The sequence below is a fragment of the Cydia pomonella genome, chromosome 15 (assembly GCF_033807575.1).
Source record: "Cydia pomonella isolate Wapato2018A chromosome 15, ilCydPomo1, whole genome shotgun sequence".
Taxonomy (NCBI): domain Eukaryota; kingdom Metazoa; phylum Arthropoda; class Insecta; order Lepidoptera; family Tortricidae; genus Cydia; species Cydia pomonella.
In genome coordinates, this window is record NC_084717.1 from 4742149 (window position 1) to 4757532 (window position 15384).

Here is a 15384-nt window from a genome sequence, read left to right on the forward strand (position 1 = left end):
CGGATTAAATTTTATCCACTTCCCGGTTTCCGATGAAGCTGAAAATTTGCATACATATGTAAGTCGGGTGACAATGCAATATTATGGTACCATCAAGCTGATCTGATGATGGAGACAGGAGGTAGCCATAGGAACTCTGTGATAAAACAACGCAATCTAATTATGTTTGGGGTTTTTAGAATTGTCTCTATGGGTATTAGTTGCCTGTGGAAAAAAGGTACAGTCAGCGATAAAAGCTTGTACCAAAAAGATTTTTTTGTCAGTAACTTATTTCCTTTGTATATCACATTTATTTCGTTTATAACTATAAAATTCTTGTACTGTCATAAAGACTTAATAAAATTTTATTCTTTCTCTCATTATACAGGCCTCGTCTTACTGTTTAAATAACACGTATTATTTTCTTTCAAATACTTAATTTAAAATTAGAACAAAATTAAATATTGACATTGATCTAAATCAAGCTAATAAGCAAAATATAAACGAATGAATAATACAATATGCAAATATAGCGATGGATAGAAAACAAATTGTTGCTTCTAAATAAACGTCACGCGATATATTACTATCCCCTTGTCAGTCCTGAGACATGATCGCTTATATAAATCGGGCCATAGCGATAAACGATATAGATGTCGTTTTGGAAATCCTTGGGGAAGGCCTTCGTCCAACGTCTGACGGCGTTTGGATGAAATGATTATGTAATTTGCTTTACTGTATACTTAATATGTTAATATGAAACATGTTAGATACGTATAATAAATCACACATTACATAATAAACTTGGTATACAATATGTAAGTATGTAGGTATATTATTATCTAAGATCATATTATATTTGACTGTTATGAATTGACCCTTATCTTATACCTTCAAACGAGCAATTCTTGTATATATTTCAGGGATCTTAGAAACGGCTCCAACGATTTCGATGAAATTTGCTATATGAGGGTTTTTAGGAGTGAAAAATCGATCTAGCTAGGTCTTATCTCTGAGAAAACTCGCATTTTTTGAGTTTTTAATGTACCCTAGCAAAGCTGGATCTCCCAGATATTATACATGAAGCTATAATCTAACGTCTAAGAGGAAAGGGGACGGCCGCTTATTCATACAAACGTAGTCCCCATTTTCCTCTTTGATGATTGACATTATGTAAATATTTTTACATAATTTGATGTATATACACCACAGCTATGCCCCTATGTTTGATTTTTTTCGATTTGTTGATAATGGTAAAAATTTGGTGCGAAAAACAGATTTCATACAAAAATTTTAATGCTCCTAACTCTGATATTAATTGGATATACAACGAGGAAAATGAGGACTACGTATGTATGAAAAGGCGATTTATTTTAATACTACGTCGATGGCAAACAAGCATACGGCCCGCCTGGTGCTAAGCTGTCTCCGTAGCCCATGTACCCCTGTCCCCTGCAACTCTAGAGGAGTTACATGCGCGTTGCCGACCCTAACACTACGCACCCTCGCTGAGCTCTGGCAACCTTACTCACCGGCAGGAACACAGCACTATGAGGAGGGTCTAACGTGATTTCGCGTGGGTCCTCCCTCCTTTTACGTCTTAACTGATACATACTCGTACATAAGGTCATAGTACATAAATAAGGGTCTATTCATATCTGTCAACTAGGTTGCGCCAAAGATTCAAAGAATTTACTTGCATAGAACTCAGTTATGAGAAGGTGTTACAAAATAAAAGAAATCCGTGCATTCAGTCTGCATGCAGAGGTGCAAATATTGTGAAAAACAGGCAAGGCCAACTGTACAATATTGAATAATTGGCTACTCGACAGTTTTTTTAAATATCAAACGATCTTGATTTTCCTGAGGATCAAATATCTATATGGGACTCTTGGCATTTGAGCATCACAAAGGTCAGAAATGAGAGTTAAAGTCTGACGCTCGCACTTGACGATTGAAACGGCTCTAACAAAATGATAATGTGATGTGACGTCACATTATATAAGTCTGTCCTAAATGTATGGAAGATCAAGGAAATTGCCATTTTGACCCTGAAATATTGCGTTTATATGTATAGATGTCGTACAATTTATTTTTCAATAAAATGTAAGGAATAGAATGGTAACATTTTTTTTTTCTATTTTAGAAAGACAAAAAAAATGTTTTTTTAGACTTTGAAGCCTTGTATTTTTATATAATCTCAATTTTTTTTTAATGGATGGCTCATTTTCTATCCATTTAACTAAATTTTGTTATAATATTCAACATGTGTCAAATACCCAATTGTGTACTAATGTGAAATTACTTTAAATTTACTGTAGTCCTTAGAGACTGATTTTGTACAGTATAATTAAAAGTCCCTTGTTTAGCGGCCATTTCAAACTTTAAGATACGTCAAACATTTCCTAAGCATACGATATGGATTGGATATCTCAGTGCAAAAGTGACGTTTTAGTTTAAAGTAACGTCACTTTTGAGACTGATAAATCTAATCCATCGTACCTTTATCAAACGTTCGAATCCGGCCGTAACTCTTCTCGATAAAATAGGCCAGGACAGGATTGAAAAGCTTTTCAACCTTTAAACATCATTCAAATATCCACAAGCCACAAATTAGATCTGGATCATTAATGGATCTAATCCATGTCTAATTTGTGGCTTGTTATATGTCCGTATTTGAAACCAAACTGATTTCATTCGATCATCAATAGGCGGCTTTAATCCTAGGCCTAGGGAGTCGGGAATCACAAAGTCGGACCCAGCTCTGCACAGACTTTAAACTAAGTGTCAGAGTATGGTAGTGCCACCGTAAATGACCTACTTAGACCGTACATGGAAGAAGAGGAAACAACAAAACACATTCTCCTAGAATGTAAACAGGGAGAAGTATGCAGGAACAAATACCTAGAGACTCCGTGCGCACTAAGAGAGGCAGTTAGCAACCTGAAAACATTGCTAGGCTTCGTGGAGGAGCTGGAGGGCTTAGAGTAGCATTACCTCGTTTCACGCACAATGGTTGACGATTTGCGAAAAATGCCCAAAAACACTGACTAAACGACCAATTTTTATGAAGATTAACAAATCCACATTCGGTAAAGTTAGTTGGGGCCAATTTAAATGGACATTTTGATATCTAAATTATGTAATTTTCTTATCGTTCACTCCTGCTTCTCGCTCGCATCAATACAATACATTTTATGTACTAGTACCAGCAAATTTCACGCGTCAATTATATCTTCTTTTGTGTCGAAATGTACCGGCCGTATTCGAATGAGTTTTCTAAGATGTCATAGCGATACGATACGAATCTGTCAGTGTCAAAAGAACATTTTTGGTTAACGTGTCACTTTTGACACTGACAGATCGGTATCGTGTCGCTATGACATCTTAGAAGCATTGTTCGAATACGGCTGTAAGTTCGAATTGGCTTTTGAACCGATTCTACAATGTTCCGGCCTCGTAGCGCTATGACAACAGCTGTAGCATTATTTAAATGAGTGTTATTGCTACGCCGCCATACGCTACGCTCACCTACGCTACGTCGTAGTTCGTAGTACGAAGACGTTTGCGTGTGTAAAAACAGTGAAGGCGTCTTCGGATTGTAATAACAGCCTTGCTAGCATGAGTTGAATTCTCGCGCGCGACTCCATACATTTAGCGCGATTCCAAGTACGGACTAAACTTGCCGCCCGATTCGAACTTCAAGATAAATCAAAAAAATCCTAAAGATACGATATGGATTTGATATGTCCGTGTCAAATGTGACGTTTTTGTTTAGAGAAACGTCACTTTTGACACACAAATGTTTGACGTATATCTTAAAGTTCGAATCGGGACGTCGCGCGCGAGAACGCTACTCATACGAGCAGGGCTGCGAATATGGTATGATTATTATGAATTTGATCTGTATTTGTTATGAATATGATCTATCACTGTCAAAAGTAACAATTCAGGTTGAAGAAATTTAACCTCAGAAACTTTACTCTCTTGAATATTTTTTTTGTTTTTCTTTTTTGCTACTTAATGTGGCACTACTTAAAGACCGCAGATGGACTAAAATCGTCACATTATGGAAAGGGCCTCAAGGCAAGCGACGCAGTGGAAGACCACACTCACGCTGGGACGAGGATATCATAAAAATAGCTGGACCAAACTGGCATCAAACCGCACTAGACCGATCAAAATGGCAAACTTTGGAAGAGGCCTTCATCTGAGAGGGGTTCCTGTTACATATCTACAAATTATTTAGAAAATAACTAACAATTCCAAAACTAGGATGTACCTAAGCAAAAAAAACAAAAAATGATTTACTAACCATCATAAAGTAAGAAACAAGAAGGAAAATATCGGTTTGAAGTTTCGTGAATAATACGTGTCCCTAAAATAACCTATTGCATAAATGGCATTCGATCTGATCACTTAACATCACTTCACCGAGTGGCACTCACCCAACCCATACCCTAAGGGTCCCTGCGACCTCAATACACCTCAATAGCTGACATTTGTCAAAATGGCTATTTGCTCTAAAGGTACTTACCTGAATAATTACCATGAATATGCTGAAAGGGCCTTTTGTGTTCAAAGGGAGTTAAATTGGAAATAGTTTCACCTGGAGGGATTCAAATTACAAATTGATAAAATGGTATATATGCTATAGGTATATTTATCAGAAAAGTCCCCAAGGCCACTGTCTAGGTAGTCGGGTAGTCGGGGTAATTTCGTGTCTATGGCCATAACCACCCGATTTCATTAATTAGCGCTTAAATATTGTTGTAAGCCAAAAAAAAAAAAATTTTTGTAATATTCAAATATTATTTTAATTATTTTTAACTCGTTTTATGGCGGTATCTTTTGTCATCGCCAAACCATGTAGTCCAATTAAAATGCTATTTGTGTCATTATAGGTGCCTATGTTGACATATAGGTAATTTATTTTTTATTAAACTTTGGGGTTTATTAGTCCTTTCAATTATTTTTAGACAGTTTTCAGATTTTGGAGGATACGCCAAAACATCTTATCAATAGTCAAATTATGAAAATCGTAATCAATCTTTATTTCTTTATGAAATTGCATTAAAGGTAAATTGATATTCAATTATCTAAGGTTTCAATTATCAAATGATTTTATTCATTATTGTCCAATTTTATTATGACCTAGAAAACCGCAAAAAAATATTTTAAAAGTATACTTTTACGTAATCAGGCGAAAACGATATCAGACAGCTTAGTCTTTCTGTGGTATGACGTCATTCGGGTCGAAAATAACATTTAACATTTATCCATTATTCATTGTGAAAACCTCATAATGAATTTCAGTCTTATAAGAATAGCTTGAAGTCCTATGACGTAACTACATGCCCAACAGCATTTCAGAGATAAAAAAAAAAACCATTATTTTTCTTTTTATCACTAAAAATATATAGCCATCAGACACTTTTAATGCCCTAATACTATAAATATTTATTTATTTATTTATTTACTTAATCTTTATTGCACAAAAGAAAACCTTATAGTACAAAAGGCGGACTTAATGCCATGAGGCATTCTCTACCAAATTAATATTGGTTTCTTAAGTCAACTACTACAGAAAATAATTATTTAGTGTGCTAAATTTGATATGAGCCTATTGTTTCTAGGAAACCTAGAACCCCTGAGTCTAGGAATACCTATACCTTAAACTTTAGTTCTAGCGAAATATAAGTTACCGAGTATAACTTGGGCGCATATTAAAGTTGCAAATTGAATCCTTGGCATAATTGTATACAAAGCAAGAGGAAAGGTAAAAAAGGTCATTAAAAGTAGAATAAAACTGCAATGCTATGGTGCTATTAGCAGAAAGCTGCAAATCATACCTACTCATGTAGGTAGGTACAATTTCGTTCTTTTAATGAATTCATTTTCCATAAAAAGAAATCAATTTCGTAACTATTCCGTACACAGCACCTTTAAAAAAACAGTTTTTTCGTAAAAGTTGTGCAAGGAGGGGGGGGGGGGGGGAAGTGAAATTTTATTCCCGACAGCCATAGGCTAGAGGAAATTAATACCCGAGTTTGCAATATCCTTACCCCCGGAATTACACACAACGTTTTTCATCAAACTAAATTTTAAGCGAAATAATTCTTAAATACGGTGACATATCAAATATTCGTCCGCCATATTGTCATTTCTTGACAGGTTAGGTATCGAAGGCACGGACCTATTCAGCATTCAGGTACGATTGAAAATTATGTACAAGTATTTTAAACGGCTATTAAATTGATGAAATTAAATATTTTTAAACATAAACAAAAATATTAAATTATAAACGTCAGAATTCTTAAAGTAAGTTGAATGAATTAGAGACAAAGACATAATTTAAAAAAAAGCTATAACTGCCTCGGGAATCAAATGACTGACTTGCCGCCTCCAAAACTAAAAAGTTACATTAAATCCATCAACAAAGCTTAATAAGAAGTATAAATAAATAACGAAAATACAACGCTGTCACCAACGAATCCTTTCATTTATATCGCTGTAATAAAAACGACTTATCACCAAGTATACAACTAAGTACATACGCTCTTTTAAAACTCAGAGTAAAATGTTGTCTTCCATTTTGCTTGAGGCTGTTACTGTGCCTCAAGTGAAGAACGTCACAAGTGCCAACCACTTCGTATTAAACTTATGCCGGTTTCCACCTGAGCCAAGGGTTCAATCTACATAATACCTTTAAGCGCAGACCCAGAATAAGTTGGCCCTCTGGAGCCGTGACCTTCATATGGTTCAAGGTTCTAATGTTATTAATCCGCATATTAACATAACTTTGTTACGTGTGTGTTTTACTCATATTAATCATATATTCCATCAGCCTAGCTAGCCCAGCCCAGAGCTATGCCCGGTTTTTCGGGGGCAAAAATGTACCTGTACTAGAGATTAAAATATCGACTCACGTGTTATCGATATCGATACAAAACTTTAATGTAATTTCATCGCACCTATATAAATTCGACGTGTGATATTGATTCAGGTCATAGTGACGATTTTTAAAATAACATCGAATAATATGTCAGTTCATTTAATTGTAAGCTCGATTATATTTTTTTGAATTATACATTAAGACATACATATGGTCTATCGCTTTATATGCATGTGAGACATGGACACTAAATAAAAAAAGTGAACAATATTTACAAGCATTTGCGATGTGGTGTTGGCGAAGGATGGAAGTAGTAAGGTGGACAGAAAGAGTAACCAATGAAGAAGTCCTAAAAAGAGTGAAGGAAAAGAGAAGCTTAATGAGCATTGTTAAAAATAGAAGAGGAAACATGATCGGCCACCTGTTACGACACGACCACTTCATCAGAAACATTATAGAAGGGAAAATAAATGGAAGGAGAGGAAGGGGAAGACCAAGAAAAAGTTATATGAGCCAAGTAAAGGAGCATAAAATAAACTATAACCTACAAAAACAAAACCAAATAAAAAGATAATACCTCTTCTAATAAGTCGTCCTGCGGGATGGACCCCATGTCACTGGCGGCGTTATGTCTCAGTATTGCGAGGGAATACGATCCTATTTGCTTTCTTTTAATTTAATTGAAATGGTATGAGAATAATAGTATTTTATTTACTTCTTCATTATTGAAAACTTCATACTACTTTCAGTATTTGTATATATCGTTGTCTGAGTACCCACAACACAAGCCTTCTTGAGCTTACTGTGGGGCTTAGTCAATTTGTGTATGAATGTCCTATAATATTTATTAAATAAATTCATATTTTAATTTAAAAAAAATATGTCTCCAAGCTTTTATAAGCCATGTTGCTTATAACTATAAAATATAATAAAATAAACATATTTGGAGGAATCTTTTATTTCGGTGAAACGAAACAATTTACGTTCACCTTCAGACGCCTTTCAAGGGTGGGTTCAGAAACTGGTCAAGCGGTTTTTTAGGTACAATATAATAAAAGGTGGCGTAAAAATTACTGCATTCCCATTGCGAGAGAGATTTTGGGATTATACTAAGCAACTTTTACTATGGCTCCCCCGAAATCGCGAAAAAACAATTTGGCTGTTTCATATATTTTGGCTGGGCCTTGTTCTATGGGAGGGAGTAGAATATTTACCTTACCTACCTTCAAGATCACTGCAGCTTGGTGCATGTGAAATCAAGTTAAATTCGTGCGTGAGATTGCTAGCCAAGTCGATCGTCAAGGTGATATCATAACCATTTAAAAATATAGTTAAGAAGGCCTGCCAGGGAACACAGGTGCCTATTATTAGGACATCGTGCAGAATGGAGAGCCTTGGTGTACAAAACAACGACCTGACATGGTCGCGGTCCACAGTCATGAGGAAACTAGAAAATAGTATTCCCTTACTCAAACAGTATGTCCCAGGCAACGTTTAAAAAAGAACATACTTAAGAGTGCCAAGCTTCAAAATGCAATAAATGAAAAACTTACCGCGAAAATATAACTGACACACATTTCGAATTCTCTTGAGGAATAACAAAAACACATGACTTGCGTATTTGAACTCGACGCGAGGCGCGTCACGCCTTCAGGGAACATAATAAAATTGCAATGCGATGTGCTATAAATAACAATATTTATGTCTATCTTTCGAGGTGATCTTTTATGACTATTATAAAAAAAAGTTATGCGAATACGCAGTACTGAAAGGGTGTTGGAAGAGGTATCTCTTTAGAAAAATACTGGTTTAAGGAGTAGTCTGCGCCTAGAACGCCCGAATCCGAGCCGAGGAATCCGACAATTCGTTTTCGTTTCGTTTAGAAAGAAAGATAAGGTTATTTAACAGTAGAAATATGTCAAATGGGTCTAAAACATTCCGAAAAATTTGCGTTTTTCCCGTGGACAATATTAGAGTTGAAGATGCTGGTACAAATTGCTAAGATTTCTATCATATCGCTTTTAAGATGTGGAAGAATTTAATATACCTATAAGGGTCCAGGAAGAAAGCTTCAGTCATTTTATTTAAATGATGTCCAGAGTAACACACTTAAAAGTTTTTAACTCAAATAATCAGTTAATATGTGACGTTTTCAACTATAATATACTACATTATCGGTTATCGATAAGGTTGATTTTAAATAAAAGCTTTATAGAAATAGCGGCTCGGTTAATGCTTAAGTACCGTTTTGATTCGGAAGATTGCGGGTCACTTCTGGATGAGATTAGCTCAGGACCGGGACAAGTGGCGTACTGGAAGAGAGGCCTATGCTCAGCAGTGGGCGATAAAGGATGATATGATGATGACCGTTTTGAATGAAAATGGCACTTATATATTTCTGGTTTTTCAACTCCATTGAACATATTGGACCTAGGAAAGTACACATTTCAGGTAATATTTCTAACCGCGCATTTTACACATAACGCAGGGATAAGACCCAAAATAGTACTTACTCCCAAGGTCACGCGTAAGTGTACTGATTGCTTCACTGAGAGCGGAACCGTGTTTCTTAGTTCCCGAGGGACTGAAGGATTCCTTGGGCCGTGTCGGGCTAATTTGCAAGATTGTATGCCTTCAATTCCAAGAATTGATGGTAACGTACGTTTGAAGATTAAGGTAGGCGATCGGATTTAGATGAAATAGGTTTGTGTACGTTGATTAAACAACCATCGGGACGTAATCCTTGAGTGTTTGTTGTGTAGGGAGAAATCCGTTTCAATTTTACTAGTCGATTTCCCTGAATATACGATTTGACTGTATTTTGGTATACCTACATTTTGTTTCACGAAATGTAGTTATTTTATATGTATACCTTAAGGCACAACGAAAATTCAGTATACAAGAGACGGATATAATGCCACAAGGATTTTAACAGTATATTCCTGATCATATTTAAAGACTAAAATATGCTATAAACTTTTTTTGAATTCGCCTACTTTCAGAGTTTGTAAAGCCACTTACAGAAAAAAAAACATGTTTTTATTGTTACTTAGTGCAAAATGCCTTTATGATAGATGTCAAAAAGTGACAAGTAACAATTGGCAAAAATAGGTTTTTGCAAAAAAAAAACCAAATTCTTTTTAAGATACAGTTTTACAAATAGCGTTTACATACAAAAATATCGATAAATATTGTTAAAAAAGCAACTCAAACATCCCTCGATGACAGATGTCATAATGATATTTTTATCTGTACGATTTCTCTCTCTCTTCCACCATGACTTGATTAACGCAAATGCGCTTTGTACAATTAAATAAGCTTATTATTAATAAAGAAAGTGTCGTGTATAAAAGCATCTTTAATTAAGAAGAAAACCTGCGCCCCATAAAATATTTCATTAGTTATGGGCCCAGATATCGTTATTGCGTAAGAAAAGGGGAACTAAAATACGGCGTCAGTACAAAAGTAAGAACACAAGATGGCGAAAGATAACTTAAATAATCGATATAATATTCAACAATTTAGTGGTGACGGCTTTAACAATTGGTCTTTTAGAATTAAAAGTATTTTGAAGGAAAATTTGTGCCTGGAGGCGATACAAACTGTGAAATATGCTGAAAATAAAGATAACGAGAAAATGGAAGCGCGAGCGCAAGCCATCTTGATTGCCGCTGTGGCGGACAGTCATTTAGAATATGTAAGAGAGGAGACAGCATACGCGATGTTCAAAAATTTAGAAGAATGTTTTAAAGAAAAAGGAATTAGAAGTAAATTGTTTTTAAGAAGACAACTAAGTGACATAAAATATAAAGATACAACATCGTTAAAAGAACACTTTACAAAAATACAGGAAATATGCACACAACTGGAAGAAGCCGGATCAGAACTGTCAGAGGAAGAAAAAATTAATTATGTACTTTTATCAATGCCCAAATCTTATGAATCAATAGTTACAGCTTTGGAAACCATTGGGGATTTGAAATTAAACACAGTGAAGGATAGATTATTGGCTGAGGAGGAGAAACAGAAAAAATTTAATGAATATCAGGCAAGTCAAGTACAGTCAAATGCTTTCAATTGCTTTACATGTGGTAAGCCTGGCCATAAAAAGTTTCAATGCAGACAAAGTCATGGATATGGATTTAATCAAGGACATGGACGAGGCGAATGGAGCCATGGATATGGATTTAATCAAGGACATGGACGCGGTGGATGGAGCCAAGGATATGGATTTAATCAAGGACATGGACGAGGTGGATGGAACCAAGGAAGAGGCTTTTATCAAGGACGTGGACAGAGTGGATCATACAGAGGAACAGGATTTAACCAAGGACGTGGTCGTGGCAGCCAAGTGAGAAGTAGAGGATCGAGCCAAGGACGGAGTACCAACTATGTTGAAGATAATGATGAAAAGACGGCATTCTTCTGTGGAAATGTAAGTGGTGAACCAGATTTAAAATTTTATGTAGATTCAGGGTGCTCAGATCATTTAGTATACTCTCTAGACCATTTCACTCAATATATTGAATTGAAAGTGCCAAGAAAAATTGCAGTTGCTAAAAATAGTATAACTTTAGAAGCTTTTGGAATAGGAAATATAGAAGTAGTGTTCAAAGTGGGCAAAACTGAAAACAAATGTATAATAAAAAATGTGTATTATGTTCCAGATGTAAGAAAAAATTTATTATCAGTGTCTAAAATGGAAAGTGTCGGGTTGAGGATTGAATTTGCTAATGGAAAGGTACGAGTATATAAACATAATTATTTAATCATGATTGGAAATAAAGAGGGAACACTATACACAGTTGAATGCAAAATAAATGTAAATTCGTGTCAGTTAACAAATACAGTAGATACAAATTTATGGCACAGACGTTATTGTCACTTAGGCTCACAAAATTTAGATTTACTTGTACATAAAAATCTGGTAGATGGTTTATCTGAATTAAAAAATAAATTTGTAAATGACAGTTTATGTGAAGCATGTATTTTAGGGAAAAGTCGTAGACAGCCGTTTAATAAATTAGGGACTAGAGCTAAGAAACCTTTAGAATTGGTACATTCTGATGTCTGCGGACCTATAACACCTGTGACTTGGGACAGTAACAAATATTTTGTAACATTCATAGACGATTATACTCACTTTACGATGGTGTTCTTAATAAGAAATAAATCTGAAGTTTTCAAAAAGTTTGAAACATATTATAATACAGTAACAAAACATTTTAATTCAAATTTGTTGAAGCTGAGAATCGATAATGGCCGTGAATATCTTTCAGATGAATTTAGGGAGTTTTGTAATAGGAATGGAATTGTCATGCAGCATACAGTACCATACAATCCTGAAATGAATGGAGTCGCAGAGAAAATGAATAATACCCTTATGGACAAAGCAAGGACTAGTCTAATAGACTCTGGCATGAAGAAAGAATTTTGGGGTGAAGCAATCTTGTTCGCAACATATGTAACAAATAGAAGTCCAGTTTCAGGAAGAGAGAAAACACCATGTGAGCTATGGGAAGGACGCAAACCTGATGTATCAAACTTGAGAGTTTTTGGATGTGCTGCTTATAATCATGTGCCAAAAGAACTGAGAAGGAAACTTGACAACAAAAGTAAGAAGATGATTATGATTGGATACAACATAGGAGGGTATAAACTTTTTGATGAAGAAAAACAAACAACAGTGACAGCTAGAAATGTAGTTTTTGATGAGAGAGCTATAAAATCGAACAAAACAATTAACATACCGGATTATGATACCTTGGAAGAGACAGAAGACAAAACGGCACAGGAAAATGAGGATTTGAAAATAGAATTGGCAGAAAATAAGGAGGAAGAATTTTCAAATACAGAAACATCAAATAATATACAAGAAAATGAACCAGAAAAAGAAGAGAGAAGCAATCAAAGAGGAAGAGAGAAAAGAAAAATTCAAAAACCAAAATGGCAAGAAGATTATGTACTTGATTTAGAAGAAAATAATGATGAAGCATTGTTTGCTCTACTTAGCAGTTACCATGAAGATGTGCCAATGACATATAATGATATTCAAGAAAGAGAAGACAAAAGTGACTGGGAAAAGGCCGTAATTGAAGAACTGAAAGTATTGGAGGAAAGTGAAACTTTTGAGATAGTACCAAGACGAAATGAAAAATTGTTAGATGCAAAATGGGTGTTTACAAGAAAGGATACAGGAAATAATATGATCTGTAAAGCAAGACTAGTAGTTCGCGGTTACCAACAGCAAGAGAAATTTGAAGATGTATATTCACCGGTTTTAAGACTACAGACACTTCGGACATTGTTATCAGTTGCTGCCAGGAGAGATTACCATATTCATCAGATGGATGTGAAAGGAGCGTTTTTATATGGAAGAATAGATGAGGATGTGTATCTTAAACCTCCAGAGGGAATGAATATACAGGATGGATATGTATTAAAGCTTAAAAAATCTTTATACGGTTTGAAAAAGTCACCAAAATATTGGTATGAAAAATTTAATGAGACAATTATTTCATATGGGTTTAAAAGATCAGATAATGACTATTGCTTATTTACTAAGGGAAACATATACTTACTTTTATATGTAGATGATTTATTGATCCTCAGCGATAACTTAAAAGATGTAGAGTCAGTAAAAACCTTTTTGAAAACTAAATTCCGCATGAAAGACATGGGAAATGATAATTTAATGTATTTAGGTATATCTATTAAAAAACATTCCGAAGGCATCTCAATAGACCAATCTAAATATTTACAAAGTGTACTGAAAAAATTCAATATGGAAAATTGTAAGGGTTGTGATACACCAATGGACATTAACTTTAGATTTGATGAAAATGAAACTGTTGATATGACATATGAACATAAATGTAGATCATTAATAGGATCACTTATGTATGCAACTGTTGGCTCTAGGCCAGATTTAGCAGCTTCGGTGTATTATCTAAGTAGATTTCAATCTAAGCCCAATGCAGGGTTATGGCGTGCTTTGAAACGATTACTGAGATATGTTAGAAAAACTGTGAATTTTTCTTTACTATATACTAAAGATGAATCAAGTGTACCTTTGGTAGGATATGCAGATGCTGATTTTGCTAGAACTGATGACAGGAAATCAACATCTGGATATTTTTTTAAAGTATTTAATAATAGTGTAGTCTGGAGATCAAGGAAGCAGACTACAGTTACACTAAGTACAACAGAGGCTGAATTTGTAGCTCTGTGTGAAGCAATTATGGAAGCTTCTTTTATGTTGAAACTATTAGCTGATTTAAATATAAAAATTAGTAATGTAACAATTTATGAGGACAATCAAAGCACAATTAAAGCTATTAAAAATACAGACCAGAAAAGATTAAAGCATATTGATGTGAAGTATAACTATATTAAGCAAAAGGTTGAACAAAATATTTTCAAAATAGAATACATTAGTACTAAAGATCAGATAGCAGATGTTTTCACCAAACCTTTAGGTAAAACTATTTTTGTAAAACTTGTAGACAAACTTGGTCTCATATCGAGGAATGATTGCGTTGAGGAAGAGTGTTAAAAAAGCAACTCAAACATCCCTCGATGACAGATGTCATAATGATATTTTTATCTGTACGATTTCTCTCTCTCTTCCACCATGACTTGATTAACGCAAATGCGCTTTGTACAATTAAATAAGCTTATTATTAATAAAGAAAGTGTCGTGTATAAAAGCATCTTTAATTAAGAAGAAAACCTGCGCCCCATAACATATTTCATTAAATATAAACAAAAAAAAAATCTTTTCCTTATTTGAGTCTCAAGTACAGAAAAAATATCCTTTAAAATAGACATAAAATTAGTTTTAGTTTCCCTTAACTTCACGATATATACAGAAAAGAAGCAAACGAGATAAAATATGTATGACCCAGATCGCTGGCACCAATATGTAAGCACATTACAAGCGAAATATACGGGCAAGTGGATGGTTTCCAAATGAGATTAAATTCACATCAATTCGTAAGTCAAATCGGCCTTCTGTGTGACTCTTTTATACAAATTGTTTGAATATTTGACTTCGTTTTCCTCCAAATCCCGCTTCTTACAACTAAATAATGTACCTGCGCCAAAGAAGGTTCTTAAGCTTGCCTACTTTCAAAATGTCACACTTTTATAAGTGTCAATGGGTTAAAATTTTGCGTTCATGTTCGCTAGTACCATAGACGACCATTGAAATTGCAAGTTCATATAAAACATAAGAAAAAGAAAAAAACTATGGCCCTTAGTAACTATTTAGGGCTAAGCCACTTAGTTTCAATATCTCTGAAAATAAGAATATGTTTAGTGTCTGTAAGTAAACAAAGACCCGGGTATGTCCTTAAACTACGTCCAAAAGAGAGGTATGGGCAATGTGAATATGTGTGTGTGTGATGTCATCTCGCCTTGTGTGGTAGGGCACAGCACAGCAGATGTCATTCCAGATCTAGAGCAGAGCCCAACTGGGGAAGTACCTCCACCTTACAGAAAACCGCAGC

At 34.8% G+C, this 15384-nt stretch overlaps 2 protein-coding genes across 3 annotated transcripts in view; both read left to right on the forward strand.

Moving 5' to 3' along the window:
* The window catches only part of LOC133525590 (connectin-like), a 130960-nt gene that overhangs the window by 66538 nt on the left and 49038 nt on the right, over nt 1-15384 (forward strand). The window lies entirely within an intron of this gene.
* On the forward strand, nt 10068-12558 carry LOC133525588 (anti-sigma-I factor RsgI-like). Its single transcript, XM_061861894.1, has 2 exons — nt 10068-11309; nt 11542-12558. Exons 1-2 carry the CDS (start codon nt 10353-10355, stop codon nt 11545-11547), a joined length of 963 nt encoding a protein of 320 aa, XP_061717878.1. The 5' UTR covers nt 10068-10352; the 3' UTR covers nt 11548-12558.